We start from the raw sequence: 17,396 nt of genomic DNA on the forward strand, positions 1-17,396 counted from the left end.
ATTTCTTTGTGAGGTCTGAACTTCTATAATGGATGCCCTAATGATTAACAATAGGGCCGGTGTAATTTGTTGAGTGTTGGATGAACCAAAACATTCACCTCCTAAAAATCGCACCTCGACCCTCCCAAAAAAAAAAAAAAAAAAAAACCCAAAAAAGAAAAAGAAAATAAAAAGAAAAAGAAAAGAAAGCTCCTTATCCTCTCTCTCTCTCTCTTCTCGCAGAGTCTACACTCACATTCTCTTACATACCGCCTCTTCCCATGTTTATTTTGCCATTTTATGCAGCTCCAAAACAACCAAATAACTCACACTGAGCTCTTCCTCCTCCTCCTCCTCCCTCCTCCGCCTCTATATGCCCGTCCAGATCTAAACACCACTTCTGCCCTTCTCTCTCTCTCTCTCTTGCCTTTCCCTCGGAGCCAATCAAGAAGAAGCTAGAGCTCCGGTCCTCGCTCCCGAGATTCATGGCGTACTCGTTCCCGGAGGAGGTGCTGGAGCACGTGTTCTCCTTCATCGGCTCCGACCGGGACCGCAATGCCGTCTCCCTGGTGTGCAAGTCGTGGTACGAGATCGAGCGCTGGTGCCGGCGGCGCGTCTTCGTCGGCAACTGCTACGCCGTCAGCCCCGCGGCCGTCGTCCGGCGCTTCCCGGAGGTGAGATCCGTCGAGCTCAAGGGCAAGCCCCACTTCGCCGACTTCAACCTCGTCCCCGAGGGCTGGGGCGGCTACGTCTCCCCCTGGATCACCACCCTGGCCCGCGCCTACCCTTGGCTCGAGGAGATTCGGCTCAAGCGGATGGTGGTCACCGACGAGAGCTTGGAGCTGATCGCCCGCTCGTTCAAGAACTTCAAGGTCCTGGTTTTGTCCTCTTGCGAGGGGTTCTCGACCGACGGGCTCGCCGCTGTTGCCGCTAATTGCAGGTTCGTCTTTCTTTTCTTCTGGGTTTCTTTTAGGGTTCATGGATTTTGATTTCTGGGAATGAGGGTCTGCGTGCTTCGAGGGGTTTTCTCGATTTCGTGTTTCCAGATGCCTCAACGAAGTGAAAGTTCGTATCTTTCCGAGAAAATGCGATTCCTGAGTTGTTTTCGGGGATTTTTTCTTCCGTGTTCTTTGATGGGCAGTCAGCGAGTTGTAATGCCTGTTGACTCTTGGGGGTGTTGTTTGTTGTTCGGTTGGGATTTTCTTTAAATTTGATTGCTTTTGCTGGGTCTTGAGGGTTGATGATGATGCCTAAGGATTTGCTTTCCTCCCTTTTATCGATGTTCTGTTCCGTTCGCATTCCTGCTCGTGCCTCCTATGATTTTTTCTCATTTTTCGCTGTTTGCCATTTGCATTCGGGCATTTGGCTGCCTGTTTATTGTTTGCGGACGCTAAATGTCTTTACTTTCCGGAAATTTTGGTCCGTTCTTGGTCCATGGATTGACAAAAGTTACTATTCCATATGTTTAATAAATTATTTTCTGCTCTCTTTCTCTCCTAGATCTGGAGGGCATATGTTAATGGGGGATGATATCATGGAGAATCTAGCCACCGTTGCTTTCATTTTCTTTCCTCTTGCTGCTCTTATGTTACAGCTTTGTATCAAGTGGCTGCATCTTGTACAGCGTGGGCTTTTTGGTTTTTAGATTCTTCTCATGGACATTTTTTTGTGAATTAGTGAGCTGGAAGAAAGGATGACTTTTGTTTGTTCATGCCCCAGTCCTTTTTTCTACTTATAGTGATAACTCAGAAGAATCTTGGATTTTTTTGATTTCGTCATTTTCAGATTCTTTTACTTCTTGAATTCTTGGCTCTACCACATCTATACTGGGGAAAAAAAGTTTCAAACTGTGAAATGGATGGACCATTTGTATAATCTCTTTTTCCAATGCCTGAGATTAATTAGAAAGGCTTCCAATTGTGTTGACCTGAACTACTGTAGTTGCGACTTTGTCAACAAAATTTAGTCGACTTCTAGTGTTCATTTTAGAGCGAATTTCCCACTAACTCCTCAGTTTAGCACAATTTTTGAAAACTCGAGGCTATGCTTTATGTTCTGCAAAGATCCTTGTGGACACCGTTATTTGACGCACTAAATGCATGTGCAGGAACTTGAGGGAGCTTGACTTACGGGAGAGTGAAGTGGAAGATATGAGTGGACATTGGCTCAGTCATTTCCCTGATTCATATACATCACTCGTATCCCTCAACATTTCCTGCTTAGGCTCTGAGGTAAGCTTCTCTGCCTTGGAGCGCCTGGTGAGTCGCTGCCCCGACCTGAGGTCTCTCCGACTCAACCGCACCGTGCCACTTGATCGCCTTGCCAATTTACTTCGACGGGCCCCACAGTTGGCTGAATTGGGCACGGGCGTTTATTCTGCTGAACTGAGGTCTGATGATTTCTCGAATCTAGTTGGTGCTCTAGCTGGCTGCCGAGAGCTGAGAAGTCTGTCTGGATTTTGGGATGTGGTACCTGCATATCTTCCAGCTGTATATCCCCTATGCTCAGGGCTTACATCGTTGAACTTGAGCTATGCTACCATCCAAAGCTCTGAACTTACAAAACTTATCAGTCAATGTCACAGTCTGCAGCGCTTATGGGTATGATTGTTTGATGCATACTTGTGAAGACATTTTCTTTGCTTTGGTAGTGTTTTGTCTTAATTTCGGCTTTCAGTCAAAGAATTTTGCTTTTATGAAGTAATTAATGCTTCCCGAGTATTTCTGTGGGACAAGATTTGCAATTCTTTCCTACTTCATTAGCTCTCACTTTATGAAATCAAAGATGGCTGATAAATTAATTCGTAATTGGATATTCATGGGACTGTTTGGCATGTCTCCCAAATATTGGATAAGACTCTGTTCCCCTCTTTAATTTTCTGTTGGTACTGAATGAAATGTTTGTTCACACAATAAACAAATTGATATGATATTTCAGGTACTTGATTATATTGAAGACAGCGGTTTGGAAGCCCTGGCTGCATGTTGCAAAGATTTACGGGAATTGAGGGTGTTTCCCTCTGAGCCCTTCAACCGTGAAGGAAATGTATCTTTAACGGAGCAGGGCCTTGTGTCAGTGTCTGAGGGTTGCTCCAAGCTTCAGTCAGTTTTGTACTTCTGCCGCCAGATGTCTAATGCGGCCTTACTTACCATAGCTCGGAACCGTCCTAACATGACTCGATTCCGACTTTGTATCATTGAACCACGTTGTCCTGATTATATAACTCATGAGCCACTCGATACAGGCTTTGGAGCCATTGTCCAACACTGCAAGGATCTCCAGCGTCTCTCTCTATCAGGTCTTCTAACTGACCGTGTGTTTGAGTACATAGGGACTTATGCAAAGAAACTTGAGATGCTTTCTGTGGCATTCGCTGGAGACAGTGACTTGGGACTGCACCATGTGCTATCGGGGTGCGACAGTCTTAGAAAATTGGAGATCCGGGACTGCCCGTTTGGTGACAAGGCGCTTTTGGCCAATGCTGCAAAGCTGGAGACAATGCGATCCCTTTGGATGTCTTCTTGCTCAGTGAGCTTCGGAGCATGTAAGCTGCTTGGTCAGAAGATGCCCAGGCTTAATGTCGAAGTCATTGACGAGAGAGGCCACCCGGATTCAAGGCCTGAAAGCTGCCCGGTCGAGAAGCTTTACATCTATAGAACGGTTGCAGGTCCGAGGTTCGACATGCCTGATTTTGTTTGGACAATGGATGAGGATTCTGCTCTGAGGCCTTCTTGACAGCTTTCATTCAACCGTTTGCTTTTTTTCCTCGTGGCACTATGGTGTGGTGACTGTGACAGTCAAAGCAGGTACATGCTCTTCACCGCCCTCTTTCATGCAGGTCTAATTTCTTTTTAGCTTAGTATTAGCAGCTGTTATTGGTGGTGACATTAGCTGTGGGAAGGGTATATGGAGGCTCAAGAGCTCTTTAGCCGAAGATTTTGCACTTGGCTGAGCTATGGATACCAATGCATTGTTAAATAAAAGAGGACCCTTTTTGCTTTTGCTGTTGTTGTTGTTATTGTTGCTGTTGTATGTGTATCAAGACATGGTTATTTAATTTGGGTTAGCATTGTTGTATACTCCTTCCAGACTTCATAAACGTTTAAGGCAATTGACATTGGACTTGTCTTGTTAATGCGTGAGAAACCTTCTCAGGAAATGAGATATCAGATTCGGCATTGGTTTTAGTTCTCGCGTGTTCCCGTAATGCGCCCTTCTCTCCCACCCCCTTTCTATTCTCCCATGTCACAGCTTTTGCCCTAGTTCCTTTCACTTCATTAAATGGGCAATGTCATGACCACTTAAGTGACGATGGTGGGTCTTCCTTCGGTTGTGGCTAATGGGTGCTTTGGTGATCTGTTGGTCTCTAATGGAATCTTCTGTTAGATTGATGATGGATTCTTGGTTTGCCTTCACTCTAGATCATGTCGAGTGGTTGTTCCTCTTTAGCTGTCATAGCCATTTACTGTCGTGACTGTCTGCCCAGCCTCGTTGATGGTGGTCCTTAGTTTGTTGTCCCCTAGCACCCATGGCAAAAGTTCCTCTCGAGTCTTCCAATATGATAATTCAGGTTCGATTGGGACAATACCAATGACCTCAACTTTCTTAGACCTCCAAGTCTGCAAAACATCCTGTATGCCAACTTTTGTCGCTAGGGTTGAAATGAGACAAATTGATACTTCCATTACAAAAGCTGCTTCTGATCACTTCTGAATATCCCACCTTGACCTATGTTGAATGGGCAGTTTATCTACAATGCAACAGTTCATGTACAAGTGATAGGGGAGGACTCTGTCTGATTTGTCGCTATTTGCAATTTAGCATGCAAAGATTCGATTTTTCTCTGGTTGCCGTGCTGCATCCGTCTATTTCTCTTCTTGGATATTACCCCTCTGTAGTCAAGGTCTCGTCGGTCTGGATAGTAATTTTCCCTACTTGTGGTCCTCCACTTTTTGTTAATTGTGCACTTTTGAGTCTTTATATTTTCCAGTTCGTGCGATTGAGTCCTTTTTGACATTCATGATTTGTGTAATCAACAAATCATGTTGTCATTACTGCTTGATTATGCTGACATGGCGTTAAGAAAAGAGCTTGTATTCTAAGATTGGTTCTAATTAAGAGAACAAGGAAAAAGCTAGGAAATACGAGAAAAAAGGAGAGAGTCGAGCGAGGACAGCTCGGCGAGTCTTGAGGTGCCACCAACCTAGGCGTGCGGCTTGCAACCACCAATTGAGGTTGGATGACCTCATGTCACTCGATGGCGCCAGGCCACACATCCTCGATCACTCAATGTCGGAAAATAAATGAGACGGTTGTGCGATTTGAGAATGCGAAGACTCAGATTGCAGAAAAAAGGGTACAATTTAGAGTACTAAATATGACGTTACCCTAACATGTTTTGCTTCTACTGAGTACAAAGCAAACTTATAATGAAGATTTCCTTGAAAGTCCATGCTCCCTGTCTCCTTATAAATGTAATATAAGCGAAGTCACAATTAGGAAGGTCAATATAGCAAAATTCAACATAAAAATGTAAATCAATATCAGATAGAGAAACGAAGGAAGAATTTGCGGCGTCAGCTGGTGAAGGCGACGGTGGGCGACGGTGGACGATGGCGGCATGTATCGATCTCCGTGAGCCTTCTGAAAGATATTAATATTATTTCAATATGTAATCTTGAAATATGCTGAGCGGAATTCCTCTAAAGATGTCTATTTCCTTCCGGAAGTTTCTTCCCAAGATCACCATCAAACGCGAGTTCTAGAGAGTCCACGCTCCACCTAACAACGAATTGCACGAGAACCCACGACTTGTCGAGCCAGAAGGAGAAAAGTATGAAGAGACAAGACGGTGTTGGTTGTTCAGGATTTTAATACATTGACTTCAAAGTCGGGTTTAAGCACGAGTTTTTCTTCCCGCGTTTAGTCTGACCATGCGATCGAACGATGAGACGTTCTTCGCGTTTACATCGGACTTTCGGGCGATTATTGACTTAAGATGTGGACTTTTAGTCCGTCTCCTCGTATTTTCCTCGAGGCTCAAGGGGAAAGATCCCTACCATTCATCTCGGCCTAACTTTTGAAAAGTGACAAATTCAGAACGACCCATCTTCTTTCATCAAAAGTCCATTGGTTCTCAAGAAGACAGGAACCTTCAGAGCACGAGACGTGGAGACTTTAAATGTCCGAGTCTACCTCCACATATCTTCAACAGCAATCGGGTTTTCGCAACCGGATTCTCTCCATACAGAGGTTTCTGCAATTCGCCTTCTCATCCTCCGGGGAGCTGCGAGCCCGAAAGAAACAAGAATTGTAATCTTGCTGTGATGGGAAAGGGCATGTGTTTTGCTTGTGAAGAAAGCTCAGAGTTTCCGGGGTTGTTAGTAGCGCTCGTCATTGCTATGGCTCTCATGCTCACGTGCTACGCCACTCCACGCCGGCGGCCAGTAATTGTTCGTTACGTCTACTGAGAATTTCCTGCATCAGAGAACTCCCGAGGCTTTTCCTGCGTCATCTAGAGATGTGAGGATCATTTCTGATGATTGTCTCCAGTTTGCTATGTTTTGCTTGTGCTCAGTTTTGAGTTGTCCGCTCCCAGATTGGTTTCGGACTCATGTTTCTAATTTCGAGTAACCACTTAATGTTTGCAAATTTTGTTGTAAGTCGCTGTTTCCCTATGTATTAGTTTCCATGGCTCATCAGGGCAAAGTTCAATAATTTCATACAAATCGCCGTGATCTTGTTTGAAGATGAATATCAAACCGATCATATTTTTGTTACTGTGGGAAAGAAACTCAATAATATGTCTAACATAAATACATCTAAGGAGAGCAACGATGATACAGAGGACGTGAAGGAATCAAAACCAAACGAACTTACGTGGCCTTCCTTGTGTCCCAGATTATGCATTCGAGAGATGATGTATGTTTGCTTCATGAATCATGAACATTAGGAAAACCATGAAGGAAAGATGAACGAATTCCGGGCTGAATCATGTACTTCAATCCTGTATCATCCATATCCGGAATATATATGATGGCGACCGTAATTGTAATGTAATTTCTTGTCCGACACTCCCTTCTCAAGGGGGAATGTCGCGCTGGACAACATTAGTACCCTCGAGCCCTCTTTCTCGATTTACCCATGTGCACAGACAGCATTGCGATCCATGGATCGTTCTTGTCGTCTTGTCCAGAAGCTGTCAGATAGTTGACAAAGTTGTTGGAAGGGATGCTTTGATCGAGTTGCATCTCCGTTGCCGGTGAGTATGACGTGCAGCGATTCGCCTTATCTTCTTGACCGGTGACTCTCCCTCTGTTGTTAAAGCCCTGGACATGTAACCTGTAGTAGTAGGAGCAGATTCGGATCGCGGAACAAAATTAGAACCAACCCGTTATTGCACGGACTCCATTGGTTATCGCTGTGTGATCTCCTTCTCCGGAAGCTGTCGCATAGTCGACAAGGTTGTCGGAAGGAAAGCCTCAATCGAGCTGAATCTCTATTGCCTGCGGCACGCTGTAGCTCCCGTTGATTGCCTCTCCCTGGCAATAACCCAGGGCATCACCGGTATTAGTAGGAGCAGATTGAGACCGTAGAACAAAATCAGAGCAACCCACTGAGGCGACATTCCATGGGTGGCCAATGTTGATGCACGGGTCGGGTTGAATCGCCATCGCCCGGCAGGGGCGACGCGCCATAAGTAGCGGTTTTTTCCCATCCAAAGATCAGTGTCTCTCCATTGTTCGGACTCGGCACACCAACCAACTTAGCGGGACCGGATTGAGATTGCATCACCATGTTGGAACAATCGCCCATCGCTGCGGCGTTCTCCTCTTGGTGTTCCGGGTGTGATGATCATCTTCTCTCTTAATCAATCCCTGGCTGGCCTTCTCCTCAGCTTCTCTGTCTCTGACTTCACATAAAACATAGTCACTTGCCTGCATATATTGTTAAAAAGGAAAAACAGAGAGATCAGAATTTATCATGGGTATCTGTTAAAAAATTCAATCCAAAAGCCAATAAATAAAAGAGGACCATAATTTTATAAGTAGCATATAAATATCATAGACAAGCAATGTAACATGAAACCCCTCACATGCAAATTGGAGTAGGAACGGCACGTGTAATTGGACAATCAAGGTCTCTTAACTTCCACATCTAGTATTGGAGGTCTCCGTCGGCCAGGGGAAAGTGAACTCTTGGACACTAAATCTCCGTTCTCTCAACTGGAAATCGACTTCTCATCTTTATATGGGGATTGAAAATTGAACAACACAGATTAAGTGGACACAAAAATAGGACGATTCAGGCCGGCCTTTCCTCAATTATTAAAGATGCGCAATAAGTTCAAATAATGATTTTTTTTCCCATCTAAAACTTAGATCAAATCTATTTATTTGATATAATGTGTCGCATTGCATGGCATGATATTTCTGGACGTCACGAGTATTCCTAATCCTGTAAAATTATTGGTTTTGGTCTCATTGATTTATTTTCCCGGATAACCGGAGTTATTGCATAATTTTTCAATAGTGACAATTGTGAGTCCCCATAATAACAATAATAATAATAATTATTTTTTGGTCAGTCCTACTCTATTCCTCCAGTACACTTACTCTCAGTCCCCATAATTATTTGAAAAATAGAAGATAAATACATATATTAGCCAGTAGATTTCGAGAGATCCCATAATATATTCGGACATGGGATATTCATTGAACTATTAATTTAGTAGGACTTTTATCTTTTTATCAAGTGTTTATGCTCCAAGATTATTTAGCCATTTACTAGAGAGCAACAGAGTAAATATGAGAGCACTTGTCCGTTCGCCATTACTGTAGCTGAACCGTTGACATTTGACCTTATAGGAAAGGTAATAAGAAATTCCATTTATTTGTTGAAAAGTCGCTGGCGATGAATTTCCACGGTCGTTGTGCCCATTTTTTAAAATATTTTTCCGGCGGCTTAAGCAAATTCTGTCTCCTTTGGGCCGTTCGTTTTGCGAAAAATATCATATTTTCGAAAAACATTTTCTTAGAAGTCATTTTCCAGAAAATGACTTTATTTTCCTAGTGTTCGGCCGAAACCTAAATTTCGAGTGAAAAATATTTTCCACCGTTCGTTAGCTAATTTAATTGTTTGGAAAAAAATTATCAAAAATTGACTTTTAATATTTTTAATTGACCAAAAAATTATTTTTATCTTTTATATTTTTAAATGAATTTTTAATTATTTCTTTATTTTTCCTTTTTCTTTTCCTTCCTCCTTCCTCCTCCTTCCTCCGCCGCCACATGTCTGACGGTGGCCGACTACCTGGCGGCTGACCAAGACCTAGTCGCCAAATTCGGCGAGCTCAAGGTTTGGCTGATCTTGCCCAAGCTCGCTAGAGTTTCGTCGGGCTTTGGCGAGCTGCGAGCTGGCCAGATTTGGTGGTGGAGCTTAGGCTCGCCTGGATCGGGGCTTGAGCTTCATCGCCAGCTCACCGGATTTGGCAAGGCTCGAGCTCCACCCTAGGCCGGCAGGGCTCTGCCTCGCCTGTTATTGTGAGGCTCGAGCTCGCTGGGTTCGGGCGAGCTCGGCTTCGCCAAATTGGGCTAGACGGAACCTCGCCGGCTTGGGGCAAGGCTCGAGTTGGGTGGCGGCTAGTGCCGGCGGCGCTGTGGGTGGACCAGGCCACCAAGGAAGAAGATGAAATGGAAAAAAAGAAAAGAAAAAAAGAAAAGGAAAAATGATTTTTTTTAAAAGAAAAAGAAAAAATAAATGTATTGGTGAAAAGAAACGAGGTGGAAGAAGTTATGGAAAATGTTTTCCTCTTCTCAAAAAAGGAAATCATTTTCCACAATCTTACAAGGAGGTTTTCCATTGACCGGAAAACATTTTCTTTGACCATCTATTTTCTGCCATCCAAACGCCGGAAATTCTGAAAAAAGTTTTCTCGAAAGTTGTTTTCCGCGAAACGAATGGACCTTAATTCTAGTTGATTTTGCATTTGATCACCTCTCACGTAATCATATCATTTGTTTATGCCACATGGTGTTGCCACACATGATTTCCACCACTTAGTCCATGTTTTCCGTTTACATTGAGATACGAAACCCGTCGTGAGGTCGTGATCAGAGATTAGCTTATGGACTAGATTCGCTATGACCTGAATCATCTCTTTGCAATTTTTCTCCTTAATTTCTATATAGAAAGTGAGGTGCGTCATCATCCTACTTAAGAGGACATGGATTAGGAGATGATAACGAGATGGAAAGATCTCCACACTGGGTAGGCAACTTAAAATTACAAGGCTAATTTGCAAGTAGTAAGGGGGAAAGAAGGAATGAGAAACTCCAAACTCCATACATTCTTGCAAAAAAAGCTAAACTATAAACTACATAAAAAGTACATTCTCACCACTTCAAGGAAGCTACATAGACTGCCCACACTCACTAGTGACCTCAATCTTCCCTAGCCCTAGCCACTAATCCATCTTATACCACAACTTGATCAGCCCATATTCAAATCCTAGATTACTCATTTCAGGATAGAGCATGATCCGCATGGTCCTGGTACGGCGCCAGGAGGGGGAGGAGCGCCCCGCCTAGGTGGAGGGACATGACCTCGTTGGTGGACCCCACGAGGTTCCCGCCGATGAAGACGGCTGGCACGGGCCCGGTGCACCCGAGCCGGGCCAGGTACCTCTCCATCTCCAGCCCCTCGGGGTCCTGGTCGATCTCGTGGACCTCGGGCTGCACGCCGAGATCCCGGAACAGGATGCTCACGGTGTAGCACAGGCAGCACGTGCTCTTGCTGAATATCACCACCCCTTTCTCTGAGGCCAGTCTCGTCACCTTCTCCATCAAGAAGTGAGGGGAAAAGAAGATCGTGCTTTTTTCTATTTCTAGACAGACTCTTCGATTGACAGATTGGGATTGTGCCACACAGAGAGGGAGAGAGATTAGAGTGGTTTGAAGCTGTTAAAAGATCTACAGTTTACGAGTGAGAACTAGAGAGGTCTAGCATTTATAGGGACGGCCGTGGCGGACTTTCATGTCAGTCTTTTGGGAAATTCTCGTGTTAGATGCCTCCCCCCTAAAGACAAAACGATAAAGTCGCTTTTCCGAGAAAAAGACCACAGTACTCGGGCATTGGACGGACGAATTTCATGTGTAAATGTACAAGTCAATTACTGGGCCAAGAACCCTGAGAAAGGTTTCCAGGGGGAGTCACTTCTCGTAAAAGAAAAAGTTGGTACGATTTGTTTTTTCTTTCAGTGAGCAGGAGCTCATTTAACGAGAAGGAAACGGTATCTTTGGATATCATTCAGAGGCATCATAGACTGTATAAGCTGGAATCACTGGTGCGAGTTGGGTACGTGTAATCAAAGTTCTTGCATGTGATTTTCGGACCAATTACTGCTTGCAGCCTAAAATGAATTTGGACCACTTAGTTAAACAGGGTCATTGTAATTTTCTAATGACACCCCCTAGATTAAACGTCAAAATTGAGGGTAATAATCACTCAATCATGAGTTGGAGCACAAGGATCCTCTATGATTAGGGGAAAACCGGTCCGATCTAGTTAGCCTCGATTGACTAAAATTCTCTTGTTCTTTTTTTGTTAGAATAATTTACTCAAATATCTAGAATTGTAAGTCATTCTGCTCGGTACCTCACAGCTAGCTCTTTCTTCAACATCGGCCATTCATTGCACGCTACCGCCATCGATGCTTGTCATTAACCAACCACCTCTCTCTCTCTCTTTCTCTCTCTCTTTCTAGATGAACAAAAGAGAGTCTTGCGGTGGTTAAAATGTTATGAAGTTAATTGGAGAACGAAATTGTTCTTGGCTAAGAGGTGTGTGAAGTCACTTTCTTAGGGCGATAGTTCTCCCACTACAAAGTTTAAGGTAATCACCTCAGAGTACAATTTTGCCTCTCCAACTCTCTCACCGTAAGCAGGAGGGTAAAAAATGCAACTTTGAAGGACGGAATATGGTTTTGTATAAGTACCAAGGAATGTATCTCAATGTCCACCCGAGAGCTCGTGTCCGTAAATCATGCGTACTCTAGTGCTGTTACATTTAAACCAATTAATTTCTTCTGTCTGTCCTATGTGGGACTCTTTTCCACACATGTCCATAGCAAACTCTTGAACAATGACCTTGAACAAAAGGGCGCCTGAGGTCAAGTACCTTTCAAATAATTGCGAGTGCGATCAAGCATGTATTTTTTTTTTTTTTTTTGGGTGGCGTGTGAAAGAGAGAGGTGGGAAGGACGACGTTGCCAATTGGAATTATCATGGTTGTGGCGGAGATCAGAGAAGGAGGCGGCGACGATGATGCTTGATGGACGGTGGTGGTACTGGGTAGTGGACCTAAGCATTGGCTGCCCAAGCAAGATTGGCCCGAGGAGCACTATTGGACAGGTTTGGACAAGGTTTTTCAGTTACAAAGCCCGGCCTGGATGGCGCCAATGGCCCAGCCCGACCTGTTTTGCGCGGTTCCTTTCACTGTCTAGGAGATTCATAAATCTACAAACGGACAACGTGTAAATGAATTCAAGATTCTGAACGACGTGTGCAGCCTGTGAACCGTTCGTTTTGGTACTTCTGGGGAGATACAAACTCGCAAAGGAACGGAAGGAAAAACGAAAGGCAAACCAAAAGTAAGCAAAGAGAAACTAAAAGAAAGGCAGTGTCACTTCAGGGGAAGAGATTCTATTCCGACAATCGACTTCTGAGAATCCAATGTCCAGGAAAAAGAAAGTTTGGAGAGAATATGAGATGGGCTTTCGGTGGGCGAGGAGATTCTTGCTGCCACCCCCACCTATTTGACACGCATCTTTCCCTGAAAAATACACGCCTCGGATTCGCATGGACCTGGTTTGTTAGGATTATTCATCATACGTGGATCTCACGTGGATATCATATATGAATACGTCCACTTTTTCCTTTTCAATACGTATAAAAGTTGTCCTTTACAGGTACAAGGTCGGAAAAGCCTCCCGGAATTGCTCATAACTAGGAAAGTTTATACGAATGGAGCTCGTCCTGTTGAACTTTCTAGATGCAAGGATGTAGCAGATGATTATTAGACAGCCGCATGAGTCCATAGAGTAAAGAGATTTTAGTAGAAATTAAATATTTTAATCAGAGTGCACAATACAATCATCAGATAGAAATAGTAAAAATGAAAAGTAATATTAATTCAGCTTAAGAAATTCTACCTCTTAATGAAAAAAAAACCATGTTTTTGAAGTCCTTATAAATGATGCATTTGTTTCGTAGAAAATGAATGATCTGAAAAATACTTTCTTAAAAATGATAGCTTATATTACTTATAAAAATGAATAAACAAAAAACATTCTCATCATCCATGAAAATATTTATACATAAATTGTTATTGATAATAAAAATATTTTTTATTAACTAATTATTTTAAACAATATATGCAATGACATTTAGGAAAATATTTTTCAAATAATTTATTTTCAACAAACAGAGAGAGAAGAAAACTTAATCCTTGCTTACCTAATAATCATAATAATGAAAACAAAAGACAACTTCTTGATATAGGAGGTGAAATTAATATCTTAACTAGAAGATTTCACTCATGCGTAACATGGATTTTTATGTTTTAGAAGTTATTGACTCATATGTTTATTGAAAATGCCTCTCTGCGTTATAAAGTTCATTTCGGTGTTACAACCTTTTTCTCGATTACTTGAGTGTGGCATATTCCGCTAAAATCCTCCATGGCCTTTTTCTTTATTGAATTTTTGAGTCCGGCATGTCTTTTTGAATAATAAAAAAGAATTTTGAAGTCCGATGTGGACAAAAGACGACAATGCGGCACTCCTGACTAATTCGACTTCATCCGAAGAAAATTTGCTGAGTCAACCTATCCAAGAGATAAGGAATCGGCTCCCCTAGCTCGGGCCACCGCGACAGCAGGACGCTCGCCTCGTGTCGCTCTACTATTGTCGCGAGCTCAGCACTGAGACACCAGCGCAGCCCTGAGCATCGATCCCCAAGCCATCGAGCTTTACCCTTTATCCTTGTGCATCGCGCCTTGGATCTGGGCTCGGGATGTCGGATCCAATGTCTTCCAGCCTACATCCGGACTCGCCGGTCATGATTCACCTGAGATCTGGTCTCGCGCATGGCTAGCGACGCTGTCTTCGACGGTCATAAGCCTCGAGGGAGAGACAATGACACAAATCATGGGCTAGCCCGATGGGCGCTGTCTGGAGTGGAGGCAATGGCACAAGGACGAGGATTGATCTAAAGCGTTTTGATATAGACACAAAGACAGACAGACAAGACTCGATCATCAGAACGACATATTCATCTAAACTAGTAAAACAGTGCTATCCTTTCTAACTTAGCCAATCCACGGAAGATCGATTTCAATGCTCAATCGACTACATGTAGGATTACCCTTTGAATATGATAATGGTTGAACCCTACCACACAAGTTACAAGTCAGAAAATTAATAGCCAGGAGCAGTACCACAAATCCTTCTCTTAAATTTATTGGCCAAAGCTGAAGAGCACCAACCCAAAACGAAAGTTTCTCACTAGCTAGCCTTCCTGAATTTCACAAAAAAAGACAGTAGTACAGGTGCTTTGCCAACCAAGCAAAAGGTTAATGACGATGGCAACGCTATGGGGCTTGGGATAGAGGTCAGCGGTTATTGAAGATGGAGGAGAGAGAGAGAGAGAGAGAATGAGGGATTAGGTTTCATAAAAAAGAATTTTGCAAACAGATGTTGGATTACGTCGTTTAATTCTTATTTTGCTGACTTCACTTTTTTTTTTTTTGTCAATTGCTGACTTCACTTTACTAGCAAGCCATGATGGACCGTTTATTTTAAAATAATGTCATTTCGGATTTTTCGGCCACTCAAATCTCTAATGGCACTAAAAATAATCAATTTTTTATCCAACTAATATTTAAGTGTTTGTTCAAAAAGTTTCGATACTAAAATGAGTATTATACAAAAGTTATGATATTTATAGTGTCATTTTCCTAGATTAAATTTACTCTCTTTAAATGATTACCGGTGACACATCATCAAGAAAATTGATTGGCCAAATCTAATGTATCTCACAGACAATAACCAACTTTTGCTCGCGTCGCTCAACCCAAGCCTTGTCCTCTTTGCTTACTACTCTTTCTCTCTCTCCAAAACTTGATCGAGGTTGGTGACTTAGATTGTGACCTTCGTTGAAGATCTTGAATGCTGACGTCCCGCGACCTTCGTGCGAGTTAATCAACTAAGGCCTCAACCTCCATAGCTTTGCGAATCGCGACCTCTACACATGGGGAGAGAGAGAGAGAGAGAGAGAGAGAGAGAGAGAGAGAGAGAGAGAGGCAACAAAGTTGTCGAGTCAGGAAAAATTGGTGGCGATGGTAGTGACAATCGCGCGGAGTTGCGTCCATGAGGGCTTGTAGCGGTAGTCTATGGCAACGGCGTTGGGAAAATCAATCAATTAGGAAGAATGCCATCAAACTTTGAGGCATGAATATACTGTTTTTGAAGAATTAATTGTCTCACAATGTTACTAATGATCACTAACAAAAATTTCTGGGATATAACAAAGGCTAAAACGAGAATACTAAATAACAATTCTAGTATTTCTTCAAGAACTTTCAAAGGGGAAACAATTGAAAACAATGGTAGAAAAATTATTTAAAAAGTCCTAAAGTTATTACATTTTCACTTGAGTCCAAAATATTTTAATTTTACCAATTGAGTTTTAAACTTAGTTGAGTTTTGTCAATTAAGTCTATCTGACCAATTTTGATTAGAAATTGTTGATGTGGTATTCCAGTTTGTGCCAGCTGTCGCCTGTGACACGACGAGTATTAACATAGACAAATTTTAAAATTTTTTAAATATTTTTTCAATTTTTTCCCTTTTCTTTTCTTTCTTTTCTTTTTTGGTTTGAAAGGGAGTCGGGGTTTACTAGCCATTGGCTGAGGGCCACGAAGCCCTCGTCGGCTAAGGGCAAGAGTTGTAGCCCTTGCTTAAGCCCTCATCGGCCATAGCGAGGGCATGATGGCACTTGCCTAGGCCCTTGTTGGCCACAATTTGCTACGCCTTCATAGGCCATAGTGAGGACTTGTGATGTACTCACTGGCCTCAGCAAGGGGCTGCAACCCCTTGCTTGCGGTTGGCGAGGGCTTTGAGGCCCTCACATAGGGGTTGGGTTGGCCCTCGGTTAATGGTTGGCAGAGGTCGCCGGTCCTCAATCGGCTCTTTGAACTAAAAAAAGAAAAGAAAAGAAAATGAAATGTAAAAAAAAAAAAGATATTGAAAAATTAACAAAAAAATTTGAAAAATGCTAAAGTATTATTAAAAATTGTTTATATCAGCACTGATGTACCACATATGATAGCTAGCATTCTTCAGCAATTTTCGACCAAAATTGACTTGACTCAATAAACAAATTGTAAAAATATTTAGAACTCAATTAACAAAATTAAAATGTTTAGGACTAAATTAGCAAAAACGTGATAGGTTTAAAACTTTTTGGACAATTTTTTCAATAGCAGTTGTATTTTTTTGAAAGGAAAATCGAAAATGTAAAAAATATGGAGACGGAGATGACAAATTTATATTTGTGTTTTACAATAGATACAACCTTTCCTCTAAAATAATGCATTTTGAACAAATACTTGTTCAAAAGATAAATTGTAAATTGGATTAAAAAATAATAATAAAATGATAATAATTGCTTTATTCCAAATTTTATAACCTTCGAAACGATACAACCTTTCAAAGGTTATAAGATGTCTAATAGCCATTAGCAAAATAACCGCCTGTATGAAAAAAAAAATAATGATAATAATATACGTTGACAATTGTGCCAAAATCATGCTTCCATATGATGTACGCGGGAATGTTGGGGTCAAGCACTTAGCTCATTGTCTTCATTTGTAATGTTAGAAAACTTCCACATTTTTATATTGATCTACGCACTTTCATCTTTCTACGTGGAATAAGGCACTTTTTGTTTGTTTTAAAGAACCTATCAGTGGGCGAGCATGAAGCCGTTGTAATGGGGCCAGAGGAAGGAAAGGAAAGGAAAGAAAGGAAAAGGAGGAAAACTAAAGACACAGGAAAAAGGAAAGCAAAGGGGGGAAAAAAAAGAGAGAACGCATATCTTAAATTTAGTCTATTATGTAAATTTAATTCCCCTCTCGCAAATTTAGAAGATTCCTATACAATTAAATAGAAACAAATTTCGCTAAATGTACAAGGCAACACTTGCATATACATTGCGACGCAATTTTAAATTTGTCTTTATACACAAGGAAATGACAATTTTAGAGATTGGTGACCCACATTAGTGAGCACAAATTATGTCATGCGATTAGAATGCTTCCGTTTCTGTATTAATAGAAGTATGCATGATTTAGCAGCT

The 17,396-nt window shown here is 42.2% G+C and overlaps 2 protein-coding genes across 2 annotated transcripts; one reads left to right on the forward strand and one right to left on the reverse strand.

Annotated features, from left to right (window-relative positions):
- The first annotated feature begins 230 nt into the window (after positions 1-230).
- On the forward strand, positions 231-4,166 carry LOC104426725 (protein TRANSPORT INHIBITOR RESPONSE 1). The gene is made up of 3 exons (XM_010039868.3): positions 231-919; positions 2,087-2,579; positions 2,917-4,166. Exons 1-3 carry the CDS (start codon positions 465-467, stop codon positions 3,712-3,714), a joined length of 1,746 nt encoding a protein of 581 aa, XP_010038170.1. The 5' UTR covers positions 231-464; the 3' UTR covers positions 3,715-4,166.
- A 6,062-nt stretch (positions 4,167-10,228) lies between these two features.
- LOC104426726 (glutaredoxin-C13) lies at positions 10,229-10,952 on the reverse strand. The gene has a single exon (XM_010039869.3). It carries the CDS (start codon positions 10,821-10,823, stop codon positions 10,503-10,505), a length of 321 nt encoding a protein of 106 aa, XP_010038171.1. The 5' UTR covers positions 10,824-10,952; the 3' UTR covers positions 10,229-10,502.
- Between the last annotated feature and the right edge of the window lie 6,444 nt (positions 10,953-17,396).

This window comes from Eucalyptus grandis, chromosome 11 (assembly GCF_016545825.1).
Source record: "Eucalyptus grandis isolate ANBG69807.140 chromosome 11, ASM1654582v1, whole genome shotgun sequence".
Classification (NCBI taxonomy): Eukaryota; Viridiplantae; Streptophyta; class Magnoliopsida; order Myrtales; family Myrtaceae; genus Eucalyptus; species Eucalyptus grandis.